We start from the raw sequence: 22,279 nt of genomic DNA on the forward strand, positions 1-22,279 counted from the left end.
AGTATTGAATATAAACATCTCAGAAGATGAAATAAAATTAGTATCTAAGAGCGAGCTAGTTTATACTTACAAGACTACTGGCCTTAATAGAAAATGAATCCTCCTTGGAATTACATAATTTTAAAAATCAAGTGGAAAGAAATTTTTTTCTATGACATTTGTATTCTGTGAACAATTTTAAATCTTAAATATACATATGTATTTCCCTACCTAGGTCTGTTACTTGTCGATCAAAAGGGCAACGGATTGCTCTTCCATGAAGAGGCAGGCGGGTGAGGCAGTCATGACAGACTGTGTGGCCACAGAGCAGAAGGCGAGGAACTTTGTCTCCTTGCAAAGAAAAGACATCTTCACAAACTCCACACTCCAGCACCTAATATTTGGAAAGAGAACATGTGGTCTCCAAATGATTTTAAAAGCATACATATTTCAGTTTTTTTAAAAAAGCCGGTCTAGTATATTGAATAAATCTTGTTAAATTACCTTACTTCTCAATGAAAAAAACAACTGTCTAGGCTGTAAAACTTTAAATCACCCTTTATCACTTTATCTAACAGACTCTACCAACATTACATCAGAGTGAAATTTCCTTGAAATGTTAAGTGTTAGGGACTAAGATAATGTTGTAAATTATCGTCATCTTTATCTTTTGAGAATCGTGACTTGATTCGTTATATCTGAATCTGAAACAATATATAATTCTCCCAAACATGGGTTATTAAACAATCTCTCTGCAATTACCTAACCTCCAAAACACCATCATTAATTTGGACAAAATAATTTAGAATATGTGCTAGGATGAAAATTTACCTTCTAAATAATAAAGAATGTCCTAAAAAAAACTATAAATAATTTTGAAGTATCCTCTAGTATACATTTACATCATATAATGTAAAGGCAAGAAAGCAATCACCTTGGACTTAAATTTCAATTTCTTGTTCTCAAGTAATAAATATTCCCCTGGGTTAGAAAATATTTTCTCTATCTAGTTCCAATTACAAGTACATGATTTGCCCAAGGCCATGTAGTCAGTCAAAAAAAGGTAGTAAGAATCAGCATGTTCTGACTCCCAGGCCCATGAATTTATGTTTTATAATTAGTCAATAAACTGTACTTACATCAAAGAAAGATTTTTGGTACTTTTATTTCTTAATATATCTGAAGTATTTCACAATTTTAGTTAATTAAAAAAAAATACTAACACTGAACTGTTTAATTATACCACAAACTCCAGTGCCTGCGATCCATGCGTGACCCGCTATAATCTGGTCTCGGTCCTATGCACTCCCACCCCCTTTCGGACTGTATTCTCAAACTATTTCAAACAGCTTGTAGTTCCCAGAAGATGACAAACTGTTTTTGCCGCTTTTTTCCTACTAATGCTGAGGAAATAGCTAAATAAATACTTTTCTAGTGGATCCTTTTTTACATTAATAAACCAACAAATTCCTAAACACTGTATCTAGGGACTACCACAGTTCAGTTCATTTGAAATGACCACAGTATCCCGGGCCCCCATGTGCAATGAATGAGTGTCCATCTTAACACCCAAAATACCTTAATATCTTTACTGGCTTTCCAGCCTGTCTTTCATGTTAGGCCAAAAGCTTTCAGGAACAGGGTATTCCAAATACCAACACCTATGGCTTATATAAATAAAGTCCAACAAAATAAAAATTCAAAAACAGTTCAGTCAACCACCATCCCCAACAAATACACAATACAAGGTAAAAAATAGGAAATCCAGAGTAGAAATCAGACTTAATCCACTACGATTTTAATCTTAACTCTGAAATCATTTTAGATTTACTGCTTAAAATGCAAACATCTTTCACTGTAAGTAAATGTAATTCATAATTGGCATGCATCCCAGTATGTTTCAAAAAAAGTTTGAATGTAACACACAGCTTACAAAAAAGGAAATGAACAGTCTTTCATAAGACTTACATTCTTTACTTTAAATATATGAAAAGATGTTCAGTATCACTCAAAACACTGAAGTGCAATTAAAGCTACACCAGTATACTTTGAGATTCCACCAAAAAGGTTGGTAACAGTTTGTATTGGTGAAAGTGTGAGAAAGCATCTTTCTCTTACACTGCTGGTTACTGTGAAATGTTTAATTGGCTGACATAGCTTCTCTGGTAGGCAATTTGGCAATGACTATCAAAAGTTAGAATAGCTCAAAAGTCTACTTTCAGGAATTTATCCTACAAATATGTCACACATCTGTAAGAAGATCTACATGTTAATCCTTAACAGTACCATTTCCATTAGCAAAAGATTAGAAACAAAGTATACACCATCACAAGACTGGAAAAAATTATAGTACATTCACATACTGCAAAACTCTGTAGTCCAGTGAGGAAGAGTTAGGGAACAGCTGACATAAATTATACACACATACACTTCAATTTATCCTGTGGTTTTTTTTTAAATGCAGGGAAAAAGTTTCACTTAAATATCAAATTCTATTAAATACAGAAAAGATATTCACCACAGAATTAGGTATTATAAAATAAATGCAGTATTTTTTACAAGTGTTCTCACTAATGTGACACAATAAATTTTACTTGTTTATGACAAACTCTAAAGAACCAAATTAAAATTTCACTTAGTTCATTTATATCTTACATCTCTGACCTTATTATTACACAAGCTAAAAGAACTTATGTAACTACTATAGGCTTTTTTCAAAAAGCACTAGTAAAATTCCACTGATTAGTAAACCAAACACGGGTCGAAAAATAAAGTTACTAGACTACTTTACATCAACTCGGTAAATAACAGAGTTAGAAATTCTTCCTTCAGCACTTATGAATAGGAATTCTGGCTAAAGATAAAAGATAAATTAAGCCCTAGATAGAATAGCTCTTAATTTTATAAACTGCACAAATATGCCAAACAGGACTTCATTACATGTAAATAAAATTTTAATGTCCCATACCTGCCCCAACCATGAGTGAATCTGCAAACCCAGGTATGTGCCCCGACAGGGAATCCAACCGGCAGCCTTTCGGTGCACTGGATGACGCTCAACCAACTGAGCCACTCCGGCTGGGCTAACCAGTCCATATTTTAAAAGGACTAAGGCGGCTCACTATTCAAAAGAAACTTTCCTGATTCTTTTCTGAATGTAAATAATTTCATAATTCCTAATTTTTCTATTTGTTTTTCTAGTGATAAAAACCATGCCATTATCAACTTGTTCATTAAACAAGAGGCCAGTTTACATAATATTAGCATTATTATACTTCCACTCTTCCCTTCCAGTTAATAGTCCTTGTCATCATCTGTGAAAATGACAATCTTTTTTTTTTTTTAATTTATGCCAACATACTTCCTACAGATTACAGCATGAGGCTCTTGACAAAAAGGACTGTCCTACTGCCCAGCTCAGCCACATTTTACATGTAAAGATTAAAATGAATAAATTGAGCCTCCAATATATCAAACTGTGTTATAACAAACTGGAGTTACATCAGGCTTTGATATATTTTTGAGATTTTAGGGCAAACAGGATAACAAAAGTATATACAGCAATAATATTCATTCCAAATACAGCTTCATAATTCAAGTTAATTCACAAAATAATCTTCAAGTATTCCCTACTTAGAAAAAATTCAATAAATAAACTCTCAACCATACAGCATGCCTAATAAGAGGGCTCCTCTGCATCTTATGCTGTGTATTTTTAGAATAACTTCATTAATACGTAAAGGTCAGATGAATCAACCACCACCAATATTGACTGATAATATAGTTGTGACCAGAAGTTGTATTTTTTGTTGTCCTATAAAACCAACATTAGGTGAAAAAAATCATAGGTGGCTATTATTAAAGATTAAAAATACTTCAGATAGTATCTGGTCCAGTGGCTCTCAAACATTAAAATCACTTCTGGGGTGTAAAAAATATACTGATGTCAACTTCACCAGAACTGGGGGGAAGGGCTGCATCAGTACTTTTTGGTTGTTTTGTTGCTGTCTCTTAATGCCCTCGGTGATTCTAATATATAACCAGGAATGAGAATTATCGATATCTCAGATTACAAACAATCCTGTAGGTATTCCACAAACCATTATGATCAGTTCTCTTTTCCAAATTTTTCTATATCTAGTGGAAGGGAAAATGAATCCCAGGTTATTTCAGTTGATTTTTTAGCAAAGGCATCTTGGAGCGTTTACACAGAGTAGAATTTCAAGCTTCAAGCACAGGGCCATCCATAGACGCTAGTGTTAATGTCCAGCTCTGCTGCTGTTGGAGACGTCTTAAAAGTGCTGACAGGCTGTCCTAGCAAGAGAAGGGGCAGACCACCCCATAACTGATGTCTGATCAGAGAAGTAAAGCAAGTGAAAAGCAAACTTCGGCGCCGGTCAACCCTGGCTCTGCCACACACTGTGTTAACCTGAACCTGAGCTTCCTCACCGGTAAAACGGAAACTAACATCTGCCTCATAAGTAGATTATTAGCCAGTTAAAATACCTCGCATAATACCTGGCGATAATAATGGCTTGATTTAATAAAAACAAGCTAATTAATGCCTGCTGAATTCAACTAAAAGCAGACGACCTGGGGGAAGAGCAGCCCAGCTCGCTCTCGCAGGCCCGTAAGCTTCTTTTCACAAACGTCCCCACACGTGACGCCGGGCGGAGGGCCGGCGAGAACGGAGGACCGGCCGCGGCGGGGAGAGCGTGGCCGTAAAGCCAAGAGGGGCCCAGAGGCCGCACGCCGCGCCCGAGGCGGCCAGGGCCGCGGCGCCGCAGCCACCTCTCCGGGAAGGACCGAAGGCAGGCCAGTGGTGAACAACAGAGAACGCCAGGTCCCTCACCTTCACCATGGCCGGACCCCGGCTGCCCTGCCGGCCACTGTCCAGTCCCGGTCCAGGCTTGTTTACAACCAGGGCAGCCATCCTCGGCGGAGCGGCGCCGCGGAAGCACCCGAAAGGGCCCTCCGACTGAGGGGCGGGGGAGAGCCACCTACCCAGACGCCTCGGCGCCAGCCACTGGTGCACAGGCGCAAAAGGATGCGGTGGGGGCTGTTCCCACGGCCTCCTGTTCCTCCTCCCGCCTGTCACTAGCTGGCTGCACATCCTTGCGCATGGGCGCTTCGTTTTTTTTAATGTTATTAAGGAGTATGCAACCGATGGAAGGAACAAAGTAAAGGGAAAAAAGCTAAAACAGGAGTAAAGTTTTGGGATGAAACTCTCGCTCCGATAATGAGTATCGTCCCCAGTTGTGAAATTAACAGGGGTGAGGTGGGACTACATCTCCCTGCATGCAATGCGATTTTCTGTATAAACTACAAGTCCCAGCATGCCCCACCAATACCTTTGACGCCGCGAGGCCGCAGTTCCGGAGGCCTTGTATTGTCCGACGAGCGTCGTAGGGCATTCGCGACGTGTAATTGCGGTTGGAAAGCAGAGTTTTTATGTGTAGGTCTCTAAGAGGCCAGAGGGGCCTTGGTAAGAGGAAGCCTTTGGGTCCTTAAAGGACGTGGTAAGAGGAGGATTTAAGACACCACCGGAAGGGAGTAACTGTCGGGAGTGTGTGTGACGCCCAGTCTTCCCGGAAGCGCGCTTTTCTGTTGTCTTCCGAGTTGGATTGAACCTCCTCAGCCCCCGTAGGCTTTGGGTCGAAAGTGCGGGTCAAGATGGAAGTGAATCCTCCCAAACAGGAGCACCTGCTGGCCCTGAAAGGTAAATTTTTGCGACCCTGACTCCCCTTAGTGTGGTTTGTCATCGTCCCTCTCTAGTTCTCCAAGCCTTCGCCACACAGACCTGCCTCTGGCACATAGACCTCGTCCTTTTTACGGTCGGCACTCACCCCGATGCTCAGTCCCTTGGCGCCGAGCGTCAGGGAGCAATTTCAACTCTGATATTTTAGGTTTGAGAGCCTCCCTCAATGGAATAGATAGATGCCTGGTAAGTCGCTCACTCAGTTATGTGCTGCTGCAGTCACCAGACAGGTTTTGGCTGCAGAAGCTGACGTCCCCACCCTCCCAGGGAGAGCCCTGTGAACCAAGGTGACAGCCGTCAGCCGAAGTGCTGTTCTCTGGCGTCTTCGTGCAGCACTGACAGCCTCCAGCTCTATCTGTAAAATTAGCCCCGGATTGCACAATGGCAATGCCAAAAACTTGGAAATACGTAGTACAACATATAATTTAGGTTTGTTAAAATCTAACTGTAGTTTACTTCGAAAATATTGTATATATGGGAAAGTTCATGTCAACTTTAATTTTCTGTACACAGCAATCAGTTCGAGTATGTTTGATAATTACGTCATTATTTAGGGAAAAACAGAGTAGAGTTTTTCTGGAATTCCTGTTGTTTTCTGAAAAACTTTTAAGTCCTTTCAGCCTCATTTTATCTGTTTTTTTAATACCACAAATGCACTTTTTATTTCTTGGATGCTCTATGTGGTTACCGATACCTTGGACTGAGCTGAGAAAATGCTCGGTAGACGTTTGAATTGAATTACATTGCACTTCCTTGTGTACATTTTGCGGTGCTTTCCCTTCCCCCACTTCAGCGGTGATGTAGTTAACAAGTATTCCAGAAGCTCACCAGTCCCATTTGTAACATAAAATCAGATACTGACGGCTGGGGTTAGCAGGACTGTCTCTGACTGTAGAATGAAGAAAGTGCAATATTAAGTAATACAGCAAAAGGACCAGTGAGCTTAGCTGGAGCAAATGAGCTGGACTGAAATGGGTTATTCCTGAAGAAAAAGAAGAAAAGGAGCTGTCGTGATCTTTATCTCAGTCTCACATCAAATATGTGGAACAGAGGTTCCTTAACTCCCAAAAGTTAAGAAATGTTTTCAGGATCACAAAGCTAGTAAGTGATTGAGGCAATATTTCAGCACAAGGCCTTCCTTCATCTTCCCAAGACTGGATAAGTTTAAATAATACTGAAAGAACTCTGTGTCATATCTTACAATGTGAAAGTATAAGGGAAGAAGTGAAAGCATTCATTTGTGAAAAATGTGCTATCTGTATTTAGGTCCATATAAAAAAAATTATGGACATTAAAGATCACTGTCACTTATGAATTTAAGAATTGTCAGATCTGTTGGTCAGTGGACATTAACAGTAGGTGAAAATAATCATTATGAGATTCCTTTTTTGACTCTTCAGAACTGGGTCAAGTGAGTATGACATCATGCCAGTAGTCCTCACCACTGTTATCCTGTCATGGGAGAACCCTCATCAAGTAGTTCTGTAATGATTTTGTGGAGAAGGGATTCAGGCTTTTTTTTCCGTGCAGGATATGAAAGAACCTGCAATTATGGCTTTTGCAGCTTTGGATCCGATTAGGAAACCTAACTCGCAGATCTTGGAAGGCCTCGTCCTTGAGCCTGTGTGTACTGTATGCTGAAACTTATTATCAATGCTTAATTTGGGGCAACTTGAGGACTTCTGTGTTATAAGAAGAACAAAAAATAAGGGTCTAGCCTTTTTGCTTTTCTCCAAATTGGAATTCAAGAATTCAGGAATTCAGGTCTTGATACTGTTTAAGTGCCCTAATTATACAGAAGAGACTGTCACAAAACCATTTCCTGGCCCGGTTAAAATGCAAACTTAAAATTTTAATTATTATTACATTTTTGTTAGTTACCTTTATATGAATTTAGTATTTTAACAATCACTTATTTTTCTTTGTTTTTTATATAGGTTTAAGATTATTATTACCTAATAAATTAATATTATTACTTCCAAATCCTTTATTCATTGAGTTAAACATGTTGACTACTAGCATTTTTAGGCTAGAAGTGATCTTATAAGGCACCTAATCCATATCCCTTATTTTGATGAGGGAAAGGATTTCCAATTTTGTGGATTACATTCACATTTACCAATAGCACTTTCGTAAAATAGTGTACTAGCTTTGGTTTTTGTTTTTCCTTTTCTCCCTGCCTATTTGTATGTAAGCTATCCCTACCATATCTTATTCTTTGCAATACTTCCACTTTAGGTCCTGTTTCCCTCTGATTTGGAAAGAGACAGTCCTGTAATTATAAATTACATTCTAGCTCTGAGGAGCTCAGCTAAGAAATTTTCTCTTCATTAAGGGTAACTGGATTACTGCAGAATGACTACAGAAGTAATATTACATTATCGAGCATATCAGAGGGATCCCACACAACTGCTAAAAATTGCAGAGAAAGCAATTCAAGACTTTCCTACACGTCCACTACCGAGATTTGTTCCTTGGTTTCCACATGATGGATCCAAACTTCCACTCAAACCTAAAAGATCACCACCTGTGATTTCTGAAGAGGCAGCTGAAGATGTGAAACAAGACTTAACCATTTCAGAACATGATGTTAAACTACAGAGTTACGATTCCACAGTAGCTCTATTAGAGTTTCAACCTAACTTGAAAGAAAAGAAGCACTTAATCCGGTCTCACACACTGAATGAACAGACTACTTCTGGAAATCTGGATAAACAGTTAGAAAAAGGAAAACAGCACAAGAAGAGGTCTTGGAGTGTTTCACTCCCCAGCAGAAACTGTACTGAAAATATTTTTCCTTTGTCTAAAAAATTGCAAGATAGTTTAAAGGCACTAAATTTACACTCATTTTATAGAGCAAGATGGACAGTAGAACACACTATTTGTAACAACCAAACTCTGGAAGACATTTGGGCAAAACTCAATCAAATTATCAGGCACAATGAACTTCCATCTTGTAATGCTACAATTCAGAGACATCTGGGCCAAATATGGGTGTTCTGTGATATTATGTACTGTGAATATGTAGGAAATCTCCTTAAAGGAAGATTAGCTCTTACTGGGAAAATCAATTTATTTGTGCATAAACATGGTGTTATTTTTAGTATGTAATGAATTCCACTAATTGTCAAAAAGACTATTCTGAATGAACAGTATATACTGAAATAGTGAGATGAGTAAATTTTTTTTACTGGCTTTTAAATTTTTAATGACTTAATTTTTTTATTTGAACCTTTGCTAATACAGCTGACTTATTCTTAACATTGTGTGGTAATATGTGTTCAGTTTGTATCCCAAGAGTAAATAACTATCAGATGAATTTGTAGGTTTGTCATTTAGATCAAGCACTTCCTGGGTTCTACTTTTAACAGCCATTATTTAAATGAATTGTGATAATTATTATACTGAATTTAGAGGTAAAATGTTCCATTCCTTTTGTTCTGTTACTTTTCCAGTGGTTGAATTAGATATTCCTGTGAATTGTAGTGAATATTTTGGATTTGGGTGAATCCTTAAAATCTAATTTTACAGCACTTTTTCTTTACTCATCTAGAGCGTAAGAACTTTTAAAAACATAAAACTAAAACCGTTTCTATTGGGAATGCTATTCAGGTGGCATGAATGTAGTTCACATTGGGAGACCAGCCAAATTATGCTATTTCCAAGTATATGTAATAAATAATAGTTGATGTGTTGTCTTGAAACAAAGGTAAAAAAAATGTATAATTTACCTAAGACATAATGTATCTTTAAGGCTGTATAACCTGCTTTGAAAGTAGTATCAAATATAATAAGAAAGCAAGTTATTCTTCATTCCTGTAAAAGTAATTCAATCTTAGTGACCCCCATTACTGGTTACTAGTTGGCTGGTTCTAGGAGTGATTGTTGGTTTCCCATAACCAGAATGCTACAAATTGGGTTTACATATCACCTCATAAAAATAACCAAAGTGATTTTAGAATAAAAGTTTTATGAAAGCATGTTGTATTTATTTAACAAATTTAAATGCCTTCTATGAGCTAGGCACTAGAATGTAGTAGGAAAGGAGACAAAGAAGCACCCTACCCTCACAGAGCTTAATGGAGTTATTACTGTTAAGTATTAAAACCAACTTATAAAAAAACAACAACAGTAAGACTGCTCATTAGCATGGCGGAGATACTTCTGCCTTGTAGCATAGTGCCTGGCACGGTAGGGGCCCTTGGAGAGATTCTTCACAGGCTGATGTTGCTTAAAGTCTGAGGAGTCTACTAATTTTTAACTGAAGAAGTAATTTTTTCCAAGTAGGTTTTACTCTATTCAAACATTGTTTTGTTTTTAACTCTTTTTAGTACCATTTATTATCTCAAATGAGACTGCTGTCTAGAAAATAATTATGTGCATGAATGCTTCCAAAAGTTTTTAAATGAAAAAAATCACCTGGTGTAGAGGGAGTTTCCAAGGTAATTTCTTCAGTCATGACTTCCTCTTTCATTCATTAATCTTCTCAATCTAAGACTGCTGGGGAAACGTCAAGAAGTCATTTAGTATTGATGAATCTGATTTGTCAGAAATAAATGATGAATCTGATTTTTATTGTTTAGGTCTTACTCACTATAAGGTTGCTAATCAAGGGTTAAAAGTTAGGTACTCATGCCCTGGCTGGTGTAGCTCGGTTGGATTGATTCGTCCTGTGCACTGAAAGGTTGCCAGTTCAATTTTGGATCACAGCACATGCTAGGGTTTGGGGCTTGATCCCCAATAGGGGCGTGCAGGAGGCAGCCGATTGATGTTTTGCTCTCACATCAGTGTTTCTCTCTCTCTCTCAAATATTGTCATGATCTTAAATGATTGATGTTTCTCTCTCTCTCAAAATCAATTTTTTAAATCTAAAGTAGCCCAGCCGGGCATGACTCAGTAGTTGAGCATCAACCTAGGATCCAGGAGATTGGGGTTCGGTTCCGCATCAGGGCACATGCCTGGGTTGCAGGCTGCAGTCGATCAAGGACTCTCTCATCATTGATGTTTCTCTCTCTCTCTCTCCCTCTCCTTTCCTGTCTCTGAAATCAATAAAGATATATTTTTTAAAAATAAATAAATCTAAAGTAAATAAAATTTAAAAGTTATATACTCATAAAAGTCACTTAAAAATAACACTGGTTTTCTATGATAGTTTTATTTTGAAATGATTGTACACAGAGCTGAAACTACAAGGTACAGTCTGGCATCATGGGATTCTTATGAAGAGTAGCTTTTTAATCCAAGAATCACACATTAAAAAGAGCTGCTTTGCCCAGCCAGTGTGGCTCAGCGGTTGAGCATGTTGAGCATCGACCTAGGATCCAGGAAATCGAAGTTCAATTCCCAGTCAGGACACATGCCCGGGTTGTGGGCTTCATCCCCAGTAAGAGGAGTGCAAGAGGCAGCCAATCGATGACTCATCGTTGATGTTTCTGTCTCCCTCTCTCTGAAATCAATAAAGACATATTAAAAAAAAACAATCTGCTTTGTCTTCAATATGTGGCAGATTTAAATTTTTCTAGTTTATATAAATTGCTTTCTAACCTTTTGAGAAACTTTGAAAAGGTAATTCAGAAGTGGGAAACTGAAGATTAAGTTTTATTGCAAATACTCTCATGAGCTTAAAAGAAGAGGGGAAGATTCATTTCTCTTCTACCTAGAGTCTAGGTCCTAGACAGTACTTAAGAAATCAAGGCCTAAGAATTTAGAATCTATGGCTACTTCTTTGAATATTTAGAACCTTAGGACTCATGATCCTATCACAAGCTAATAGTGGGGCTCAGCAGTACTTCTGGGTTCCACTCTTAACATAGACATGGAAATAAATTAGGAAAATAAAGGCATGTACAGGAAGGTGTATTTGTGAGGGCATTTGGTAAAATACTATCAGCATTTACTCTCCAGGGAAGTGGCAGCAATACCATAATTTTATTTTTTCCCTGATGACCCATCTACCTTTAAATGTTAAGTCAAATTCAAAGAAAAAAGGTGAAAAGGGTATTATATGAATTGAACTTCACTTGCCAACTTATCAAGTAACTTAAAGACCACTTTTTGAAAAATTTCAGGATGAGCTCCTGTATAATGATGCACTTTGATTTAATCTGTTCAAAATACCCAAAATGTTTTCTAATTTCGCATGATATTCCAAGGTCATTACCCGGATTTACAATTAATAATATAGAGAATTCTTTTTGAACTGAGTGAAATCACCTGAGTTCAAATCTAGTTCTGCCATCTATCTGCTGTATAATGTTTTATATGCAAATTAACTTCTATTGGCATCTTCTTATCTGTAAAAAGGGGTTAATGATAATACCAAATTTGTAGTCAGAATTAAATGTGCTAATACTTGTAAAGTATTTTGCATAATGTTAACATTTGTTGACTATTTCAGAACACATCTATTTAATACAACATTGTTTAATGGTCCTTAGTTCAAACTTACATCTTCAAAATAATGCCAGTTACTTGAGGACTTTGATGAGGTGCTAATTCTTTCATTCAGCAAAGATCTGTAGAATATACTGTGTGTCAGAACCTATGTCAAATGAGGAGGCCACAAAACTGAACATGATATATAGGAGCATAAACCTCCTGGAGTTTGGATAGGAGTGCTACAAATAAGTAAATAAATACGGTTCATGATAAATACAGGGTGCTATGAGAGAAACAGGGTGACCTGTTACTGCTTTTCTGAAAAAGGAAACATTTAAACTGAGACCGGGAAGAGAAGAAAGGCATTAAATTTGATATGAATGATATAGCTAGTTAATTAGTGATTAGGTGGTAGGTTTTTACATATGTGAATGAACATCACTTATATTTTGAATTGACCATGTAGGTTTATAGTCTTCAAATCTTTTTGGTTTTGATTTAAATGAACATTTTTAATAGTGTATAAAGAAATTCTGTGATTCATTTTCTGAAATATTTTTGTATGATTTTAAATTTTATTTTTATTTTGATGTCAAATGTCAATCTTCAGAAATAGTTGAAAAGATTTTTTAAAAATTAGAATGTTCTATCCTTGCTAGACTATTTAATAAATACTTCACTTTTTCTATTTTCTGTGTCTTAATTTTTTGTCTATTTGATCCATAAGGAATTTATTTGATATTTGAAATGAATTTGTAAATTAAATTTTATTTTTCCCAGATTGCTAACCAGTTGTCCTAGCATCTCATAATGTTGTTTTTGGGTTTTTTTGCTATATCTTAATAATCTTTATTAACTATCTAATGTATGTATATATCTATATGGTCTTCAGTTAGTAAGCCAATTAGTTGATTGTGAACTTAAATGTTTTAATATATGGTAAGTCCAGTTCTTCCTCATTTTCTCCCATTTATTTTATTATTCTCATTTATTTGTTTTTCTAGATAAACTTTAGACACATTCTGCCATGTTCCAAGAACAAATCTTAGTTTTGGTTGGAATCATATAAACCTATGCATTAACTGATGCTTTTGTAATTTCTACACATTTAATATTACTTAAAGGGCCACGTACTGAACTTCAGTGATCAGTAATTATAACTGAGGAATAAAGCTCACAAAAGATCCTTTTGGCGTAAAATTATGGTTTCATATTCAAAACGGTGCATCTAAACTTCTTTTCCTGTGACACTACTTTCAATTAATATTTTGTCAATATTGTTTACACTAAAGTCACTCAGGATTTTTTTTTTTAAAGCCTTGTTCTCCTAATATACCTTAAGCTTTAAAATTCCTTTATTTCCCAGTTTTTCTATAATGAGATGTATTATATTTACATTTAATTTTTATAGTTCATTAGGTTGTAAATGCAAAATTATTCTCTCAGTATAAAATTATTTTATATATTAGCATTTTAAATTATTGCTGTATAATAATCTTAGGAAGTATTTAGTATTATATTTAGCTTAGGAAGTATTTAGTTATATATTATATTAGTATGAAATTGATGAATACCATACACTTGGGAGTACTAACCCAAAGCAATATTAATTTCTTTTTTTCTTTTTTTCCTATTGTAATTCACAGTGATGCGGTTGACTAAGCCTACTTTATTCACCAATATTCCAGTAACATGTGAAGAGAAAGACTTACCTGGTATGGCACATGTTTTATTCTGCTTGCACCTAGGGGAAAGTTGGCACATTGATTGCCTCTATTACCTTGCGCTAAGCCTCACCTTGACAATTTTATGCTAACTCTTTGCTGCATTCTTTGTTCCCTGTTTTTGTACCATGCGAGTGGTGGCCATCTGAGTACAGGTCTCACTCATACTCTGTAAGTCAAGATACTATTAATATCCTATGGCAACAGGAGACTTTTAATTCAGTTTTAGTAATAATACATTATTAGTCAGGGTACTGTAAAAATTACATTTATCTTCACATGTTCCATAAATGTGTGTATTAGCATTCTCTTTATTTAAAATTATTGTAGCTTTCTATAATATATTTTATATCACATGACCTGTATTTCCCTTTGTTTCTAAAGCGTATTCTCTGTGAAACCAGAATTTTTTGGCTTACACTAGTTGCATTGAAGATTAGATACTAGGTATTTAAAATACAACTTTTGCGAAGAGATTATTTCTTTTAATCTCTCCCAGATATTTCTTTATGTAAGTAAACTTATTTACAATGTAGAGGTTAGAATTTTATGCTTTTCTCTTTCTATAGGAGATCTCTTTAACCAACTCATGAGAGATGATCCTTCAACTGTAAATGGTGCAGAAATTTTAATGTTGGGAGAAATGTTGACTTTACCACAGAATTTCGGGTAAGAATGATGTAGTCACATAAGAAATGCAGCAATACTTTAAAGCCATTGCAAAGCTAGTTTTCAAAAAATAGCTATGGGTTGGAAAAATGCTCATGATGAAAAACATTTTATCAAAGTTATACTATGTGATTCTGGTTTTTAAAAAACAATGAGATATATATGGTTAAGAAAAATAAGATACATACCAAAATATTTATAGTGGTTTCTCAGGTGATCGAATTTTAACTTTCTCCTTTAGATCTTACTATACAGGGTCGGGCAAAAGTAGGTTTACAGTTGTTCATATGGAAAGTAATACAATAATTAATAAATAATAATACAAGAATAAATTGTTTCATGTTCTCACAACAGTGAACCCACTTAACTTCACAGCATGCCCTCAACGTAAGTTATCAGACTTGTCAACTAATCAGGAACTCTAAATTTTTTTATTCCTTCTCTTGCTCTTTTGTTGTTCTAGATTATTATGCGGTAGATGCCCCTGATTGCATTTTTTTGCAACCGAGAATTTGGCACCAAAAGGAATTATTCAGGTTTTTTTTTAAAGGTTAACAGACTGTAGTCATTGACTAGTGAGAGTCTTAAAAACTTGGAAATATATTCATGTAAAAAAATATTTTATAAAAAATATATTTTTTAATATTTTACATAATATATGCTTGTAAATATATATTTTTGTAAAACACATTTTATAAAAAATATAAAGTCACTAGCTATTATTTTTATTGGAATAACTTAGGAAAATTAAATAAATTGGTAAAAAATACTCAGATCAATTACTTGGGTCTCTTCTAGATTCAGGTCATAAAGTTATTTCAAAAATTGCCTTTTTCTATCCTCATCAATAACAAATCTTAAGACTCTCTAAGGAGACTGGCATTTAGTAGAGTAGTTAAGGGCCATGCTATATATCATGTTTTATAGATTAAAAAAGTACTTTGAATTGCATTAAGTGATGAAAGAACAGCCTATTGTAAACGGGGAATGTTGAAGCAGTATTTTACCTGATCTCTATCCTTTAATAAATTTTTCTCCACTTGAAGTTCTCAGTGGTGCTCAAATAGAATATTCGTGATAAAACTTGAATGGATTTCTGTGTAAAAATTTATTTTATTTCACAGGAACATATTTTTGGGAGAGACGTTTTCCAGTTATATCAGCGTTCATAATGATAGCAATCAAGTTGTAAAAGATATATTGGTAAAAGTAAGTGGCGTTCTTGTTTGGGACATTTTTTTAAAACAATTTTTCTATTATGTTTTTGAAACAATTAAAATGTATGTTTGATGCAAGACTTTTTGTCATTAACAACAAGCAATAATTGAACACCTAAAGGTATAGGATAGTAAGCTAAGCACAGAATCATTTTTTGTTATCCTCAAAGTGTGTGATAGGTTGGGTGAGAAAATGTACCAAAGGTAAATAACAGAGTATTTTTGTTAGTAATTTGTGGTTAACATAATAAAATTTGAAAGAGGAGGAAAGATCATGGGGGGGTGGGGATTGCCTAAATCAGGAAGGCTTGTTGGAAGAAAGTGAACACAAGAGGATCTTGAAAGAATGGTAAGATTTAGAAAAAGAGACAAGAGGAGCAAGGTAATCAGCAGCAGAGACATAGGAATACATACTGTGTTCTTGTAGCAGTGAACACAATTCACTTGATAAGAGTAGATAAGATTGTAGAGATGTGTAGTAGCCACATAGTGGAGCATCTTGGAAGCTAGGCTAAGGCTAAGGTTTTAGCCCCCCCCTCCTTTTTTAAGTCAGTGGGGACTTTGGAGCAGAGGTATTCAGGCTATGTTGGAAGACCGATGAAAATATTGTATGGGATGATTTGTAGGAAATAGATCAGTTAGAAGATTTTTGCAATCATTAAGAAAATATGCCAACTCAATTAAACAACCTGAAGTTTATTTACATAGAGAAAGGGCATAAAGAAAGTAAAAACCCACTGTACTGAGGGAGAAGGTTTTGTAAAGCTGTCTTCAAGTGGTGCATTTAGGTCACTTGAGCATTACCCAAAAGAACTCCAATTAGGATGAGTTTGAAAATTATTGATTATTAGAATTAAAAAGGACCTCAGAGAGCAAATACAGTATTCCAAGTTTCCTATATGACCCAACTTTTAGAAATTGGATGCAAATTTTTGCATACATGTGCATAAGTTTGTCTTAGTATTGATGGGGTTTCTGCCTTTCATTAGATCAGGGGTTGGCTAACTATAGTCTGTAGGCCACATTTGGTCCATTGCCTGTTTTTATAAGACTTTTGAGCAAAGAAAGGTTTTTACATTTTCAAATGATTGTAAAGAAACAGCTTTTTTCGTGATGTGAAATTCATATTTCAGTGTCCATAAATAAAGTTTAATTGACACACAGCCACACTCACTCGTTTCTATATTATCTGTGGCAGATTTCAAGCTACAACGGCTGAGTTGTATAGTGGCAACAGAGAGTGTGTGACCTGCAAAGTCTAAGTTATTTGCTGCCTGGCCTTTTAACGTTTGTCAACCTCTGCATTCAAGTATATACTCTCAGAACTTTGAGAGTATGTATTTTTTCCTGGCATACAGTTGGCATTCAGTAAATGTTCAATTTATTTTTATAAGATGAATAAATCAACAAAGGCATATAATTTAAGATCAGTCAGTATTAAAAAGAGTAAATAATACAATAACATGCTTATAAAATTTAAATTTATATTTATTTTGTTTTAATTTTTGTAAAGGGAGTGGTGTTTGAAATAATAGCAGTAGCTAATGTTTATTGAACAGTGCAGTGCCCAAAAATCTTCTTAGTCTCAAATAGACATTTAGATTTATGATGTATATATAAGCCCTTTTTTTTTTTTTTTTTACATCAGAATCACTTACAATGACATAGGTAGCATAGCATGATATTGGCCTGTATTTTTCTTTTTCATGTTGTCTTTTTTTTTTTTTTTAATCCTCACCCAAGGATATTTTTTCCATTGCTTTTCAGAGAGGGAGGGAGGGAAGGAGGGAGGGAGGGAGAGAGAAAGAGAGGGAGAGACAGAGAGAGAGACATCAGTGTGAGAAAGAGATTGATTGGTTACCTCCTGCACTCACCCCAACTGGGCCGGGTATCAAGCCTGCAACCAAGGTACATGCCCTTAGCTAGAATCAAACCCAGGACCCTGCAGTCCTTAGGCCAACCACTGAGCCAAACTGGCTAGGGGTTTCATGTTTTCTTTATCAAGCTTTAGGTATCAATGTTATGGTTTCTTAATAAAAGATTAAGGAAGTTTTCCTTCATTTTCAGTGCTTTGGCACAATACATGGAGCATTTAGACTATCTGGTCCTTAAAGGGCTTGTCGAATTCTCCTGTGAAATCATGTGGGCTGGTGCTGTTTTGTGTGGGAAGTTCCTTAATAGCATTTTCACTTTTGTCCTATAGAAATTAGTGTATGTGAGCTTTCTGTCTCTAGTTGTGTAAACTTTGTAAAACTGCTTCATTCTAGGAAATGATCCATTTTATGTAGATTTTCAAATTTATTTGTATATAGGTCTTCATAATAGTCTGAAAATTCCTTCTGCTTCAGTGTTCTTTTTCCCTGGTCATTTCTTATTTTGCATATTTTTGCTTTCTTTTTCTCTTGATTTGGTTTAGCTAGGTCTTGGTTCATTGCTTTATGTCTATTGCTTTTCTATTCTAATTTTTGCTTTTAACTATCTCTTTGTGCTTCTGATTATTTACTTTGTTCTTTTTCTACTTTTTAGCTGGGGATTTAATTTATTTTTATTCTTATATTTTCATTGATGAAAGTGAATTTTCTTCTGATTCACTGCTTTAGGTTTTATCTCCAGATTCTGATATGTAGCATTTTCATTATGATTGCTTTCTAAAGAAATCTGTAATTTCTTTTGTATTTCCCTGCCTACCCAAGAGGTGTTTAATAGGATTTTCTGATAGAAAGGCCTTTTTAAATTAATAATTTGTAATTTTATTGTGTTGTATTCAGACAGTATTGTTCTTACAATATTTCTATTTATAGAACTTAACCAGTGTTTTCTTTGTGACCTAATATTAATTTTTTTTTTTAATCCTCACCTGAGGATATTTTTTTTTTCCATTGCTTTTCAGAGAGAGTAGAAGGGAGAGAGAAGGAAAGAGAGAGAAAGAAACATCAATGTAAGAGTGAAACATCAATTGGTTGCCTCCTGCACGAGCCCCGACCAGGGCCAGGGATTGAACCAGCAACCGAGTTACGTACCCTTGGCTGGAATCGAATCCAGGACCCTTCAGTCCTCGGGCCGACACTAAACATTGAGCCAAACTAGCTAGGGCCTAATATTAATTTTTAATGACTGTTCCATGTGCACTTGAGAAGCAGGTGTATTTTCTATTATTTACCCTATCAATTGTTTTGTTAGGTCTTTTATATCTTTACTTTTTTGTGTGTCCACTTGCTCTGTCTTGTACTGAGTGTGGCATGTCAGTCTTATAGTATTAGTAAGTTTCTATTTGTAGTTCCTTATATCGCTTACGCTTTTTGCCTTATAAAGACTGTGCTGTTTGGTATATATGTATTTATATAATTATTCTCCATTGAGAATTGTGGCTTTTTAGCACTAAAAGTATCCTCCTTTTATTTTTGTTTAATTTTATTTTTGGCTTAAATCGTAGCTGTAATATCTGTATCACTACTCACCACTACTCTCACTTTCATACTGTTCCCATTTGCCTGGTTGCCTGTGCCCATCTCTTTATTTTCAGCCTTTCTGAATAATTTTGTTTTTATTTATGTCTCTTTTATATGACATAAATTGGGTCTTACTTTGTGAGGCAAATTGAATTTTTTTTACTAGATGAATTTAATTCATTCACATATATTGATAAGTTTGATGTGCTTGGTTTCAATTATGTCACATTATTCAGTATTTAAATATTAAGTGTATTATGCTACATGTGCTATGTTTTTATCTCCACATGATGTGTTTTTGTTGTTCATTTATTTAAAAAAAAATTGGGGCAGGTATTTAGGAAAGTTTGTATTTTTTTCTAGTTTTTACCTTTATATTTCTGCCTTTTATAATGCTACCCCTTCCATTTTATTACTTGACTGCTTACTATAGAGTACTTAGTCTTTTTTTCTTTAATTTTATTTTTATTTAAAATATTACAGATGTCCCTTTTTCTCCCCAATGACCTGTTCCACCCCGTCCCATCCCTTCCCAGTCCCTCTCCCCACCATTGTAGAGTACTTAGTCTTTAATAGCATTCTTTAACTTACAGCTATTGCTTACACCACTTTCCTTTTTCTGTGTCATATATCTTCCCATTTTTTATTTGCATATTGGTTGGATGGAAATTTCTCAAGTAGATGACTAAGGAAGTGCTGTGGGTATAACATTCTCTGAGTCCTTACATGTTCAAAGTGTTTTTCTATGCATGAAGGACAGTTTGGCTAGATATAAAATCCCTTCTTTACATTTGCTTCCCTTATGTTTCCTGAAAATGCCAAAATTCTTTGTTTACATTTTCTTTGTTTTCTGAAAATGCTACTCCTTTGTTACTTAGCTATATATGTTGTTTTTGAGAGGAATGATTCCAGTCTCATTCTCTTGCCTTGTAAGTTACTTGATAATTTTTTTTCTGGAAGCCCTGGGGATTTTTTTCTATAGGATTCAGAATTAGTTTTGGATGTGATTTCTCGATACCAAGTAGACCCTTTCAATTTATAGATTAATAAATTTTATTTCCAGAAAGTTATCCTTATCATTTTACAAACTCTGTATGTAAATTGGTTCTTCTTTGCCTGCTTTTCTTTAGTGCCCCTAGTAAATTTTTACTCAGATTTATCTTTCTGTGGATGCCTTGTAATTTAGTCTTCATTTCTGACATAGTCTTTATCTTTTTTAGTTCAGTCAGCATGTTTACTTTTTAAAAATTTTTGCTTTAGTTTTGAAATTTCTGATTCAAGATTTTTTCATAGGTCCAAATGTGTGTGTTTTGTTTTGTTTTGTTTTGAGGGTATTTTATTTAGTTTGAGGAATTACAGGCTTTTTTTCTTGTGTGTTTTTTTCTGTTTCATACTTGGTTTGGGGTGGCAGTTTTTATCAGTGAATTGTTTAAATTCTCATTATCTGTTTTCTTCTTTAAGTATTTTTGTATAGAGGAACACTATTTGTGGCTTTGAATTCTGTGCAGTTTGGAGATTTTTTTTACATACCGAGGTCAAGAATACCCTCTATAGTAATATGAGTCTTTTGTATTTAATTTTGAATTCTCCCATTACCTGGTTGATTTTATTTATTTATTTTTGATGTGCATGTGTATGTGAACCATTGCCGTGGTTCTAAGCATCAGAGCTCTACAGAAAGATTTACACAGAGAAGTATTGCTCCTCCTTCATCCTACTACTTTGCTCCTGTTCCCCTGTTCTTTGCACCCATACCCATCCACACCGTGTAGGTAACCAATCTTATTTGGATTTTTCTTACCACTTTCTTTCAAGGCTGATCTTCAGACAAGCTCTCAGCGTTTAAATCTTTCAGCCTCCAATGCTGCAGTGGCTGAACTTAAACCCGATTGTTGTATTGATGATGTCATACACCATGAAGTAAAGGAAATTGGAACACACATGTAAGGATTACTTTTATTAGTTTTAGAAGGCTTTTCTTTATATATGCCCTTATTTGAAACTTTAGCTTTATTTCCAATTATCATTAAACCTAAGGCCTATTTCAGAAGGAATTTATGTTTCATGTTTACATGTTTACCAGAAACAGACTTTAAACAGAATACTTTATATGTATTTGAATGTTAAAGCTGTATATTTTTCTTTGTCTGAGAAGCAAATATGAACATTTTGGCCATCTAAAATAATTTTATACTTCTCCACTGCCTTACCACTAAATTAATTCACAAATTCTATTAGTTTTTATTACCTATCTTTCATTATTGTCTCCTCATCATCTCCACTTACATCACCATTTTTCCTCTCTTCTTTATCTTAAAGAATTACATAATATTAATATTAAAGTATATAATATTGCTATTATTTATTCAATGCATTTTGATGACAAGTTCTGTTATAGGCATTTTAAAATATATGTTCTGTGATTAACATGAACTTTGGAGTCAAATTTTCTGGAGTTCAAATTTTAGCTTCATCATTTATTAACTATGTGATCTTGGGAAAGTCACTTAAGTCTTCAGTGACCTCTCACTACCCTAGGAAATTGTATAGGTTTAACAGAGCTTCACAGCCTAGTCTGTACCAGCTACTGGGCTTTTACCTGTGTCACTCTTCTGTCCTGCCCTGCACTGCAGTCATACTGGACTTCTTTCACCTGAACTCTGTGACTTGGAATGTATTCTTCCCTTACAGAGGAGTGTCCATGTCATTTGTATAGTTTACTTCTGTTTCATATCTCAGATTCAGCATGACTTCCTCAGAGGCTATTCTGACCTTCTAGACTGAATTAAGTCACCCTTTTTGCATATTCTACAGTACCTACACTTGTCATTTTTAAAATGTCTTTTATACTTAAATTATTTATTGAGTGCCTACCATCCCCATTAAAGTGTGAGTTTCGTGAAGACTGCTATATCCCCAGGATCTAGCAGAGAACAGAGGTCAAAATATGTGGAAATTGAATTTATTGAAATACTAAATGTGTAAAATCCCCATTTTACAGAAAATGAGACTCTTGTAGAATTAAATAGCTAGTAAATATGGCATAGAACTCAAATCTAAATCTACCTTCAAGATCTGAACCGTGCTACACTGTTTCCCATGGTG

At 35.2% G+C, this 22,279-nt stretch overlaps 3 protein-coding genes across 6 annotated transcripts in view; 2 read left to right on the forward strand and 1 right to left on the reverse strand.

The window, feature by feature from the left end:
- The window catches only part of TRIM23 (tripartite motif containing 23), a 28,576-nt gene extending 23,651 nt beyond the window's left edge, over positions 1 to 4,925 (reverse strand). The window contains exons 1-2 of the mRNA XM_016202642.2: positions 4,832 to 4,925; positions 211 to 373 (exon numbers count right to left, since the gene is read on the reverse strand). Coding sequence (XP_016058128.1) covers positions 211 to 373; positions 4,832 to 4,912 — 244 coding nt within the window. The 5' untranslated portion in view covers positions 4,913 to 4,925. The remainder of the gene's footprint in view (positions 1 to 210; positions 374 to 4,831) is intronic.
- Positions 4,926 to 5,569: 644 nt separating this feature from the next.
- TRAPPC13 (trafficking protein particle complex subunit 13) overlaps positions 5,570 to 22,279 on the forward strand; it is a 29,981-nt gene continuing 13,271 nt past the window's right edge. For 2 of the 4 annotated variants that reach the window (XM_016202644.2, XM_016202646.2), the window contains exons 1-5: positions 5,570 to 5,698; positions 13,762 to 13,830; positions 14,409 to 14,508; positions 15,633 to 15,717; positions 20,990 to 21,117. In XM_016202644.2, the coding sequence (XP_016058130.1) occupies positions 5,653 to 5,698; positions 13,762 to 13,830; positions 14,409 to 14,508; positions 15,633 to 15,717; positions 20,990 to 21,117 (428 nt within the window). In that variant the 5' untranslated portion in view covers positions 5,570 to 5,652. The remainder of the gene's footprint in view (positions 5,699 to 13,761; positions 13,831 to 14,408; positions 14,509 to 15,632; positions 15,718 to 20,989; positions 21,118 to 22,279) is intronic. The other 2 variants (XM_016202645.2, XM_016202647.2) reach the window with 1 other exon arrangement.
- On the forward strand, positions 5,678 to 9,705 carry SHLD3 (shieldin complex subunit 3). Its single transcript, XM_087815391.1, has 2 exons — positions 5,678 to 5,698; positions 7,976 to 9,705. The coding sequence occupies exon 2, from the start codon at positions 8,093 to 8,095 to the stop codon at positions 8,846 to 8,848; it is 756 nt and encodes a 251-aa protein (XP_087671517.1). The 5' UTR covers positions 5,678 to 5,698; positions 7,976 to 8,092; the 3' UTR covers positions 8,849 to 9,705.

Source organism: Miniopterus natalensis, chromosome 3 (assembly GCF_054644295.1).
Source record: "Miniopterus natalensis isolate mMinNat1 chromosome 3, mMinNat1.hap1, whole genome shotgun sequence".
NCBI classification, from domain to species: domain Eukaryota; kingdom Metazoa; phylum Chordata; class Mammalia; order Chiroptera; family Miniopteridae; genus Miniopterus; species Miniopterus natalensis.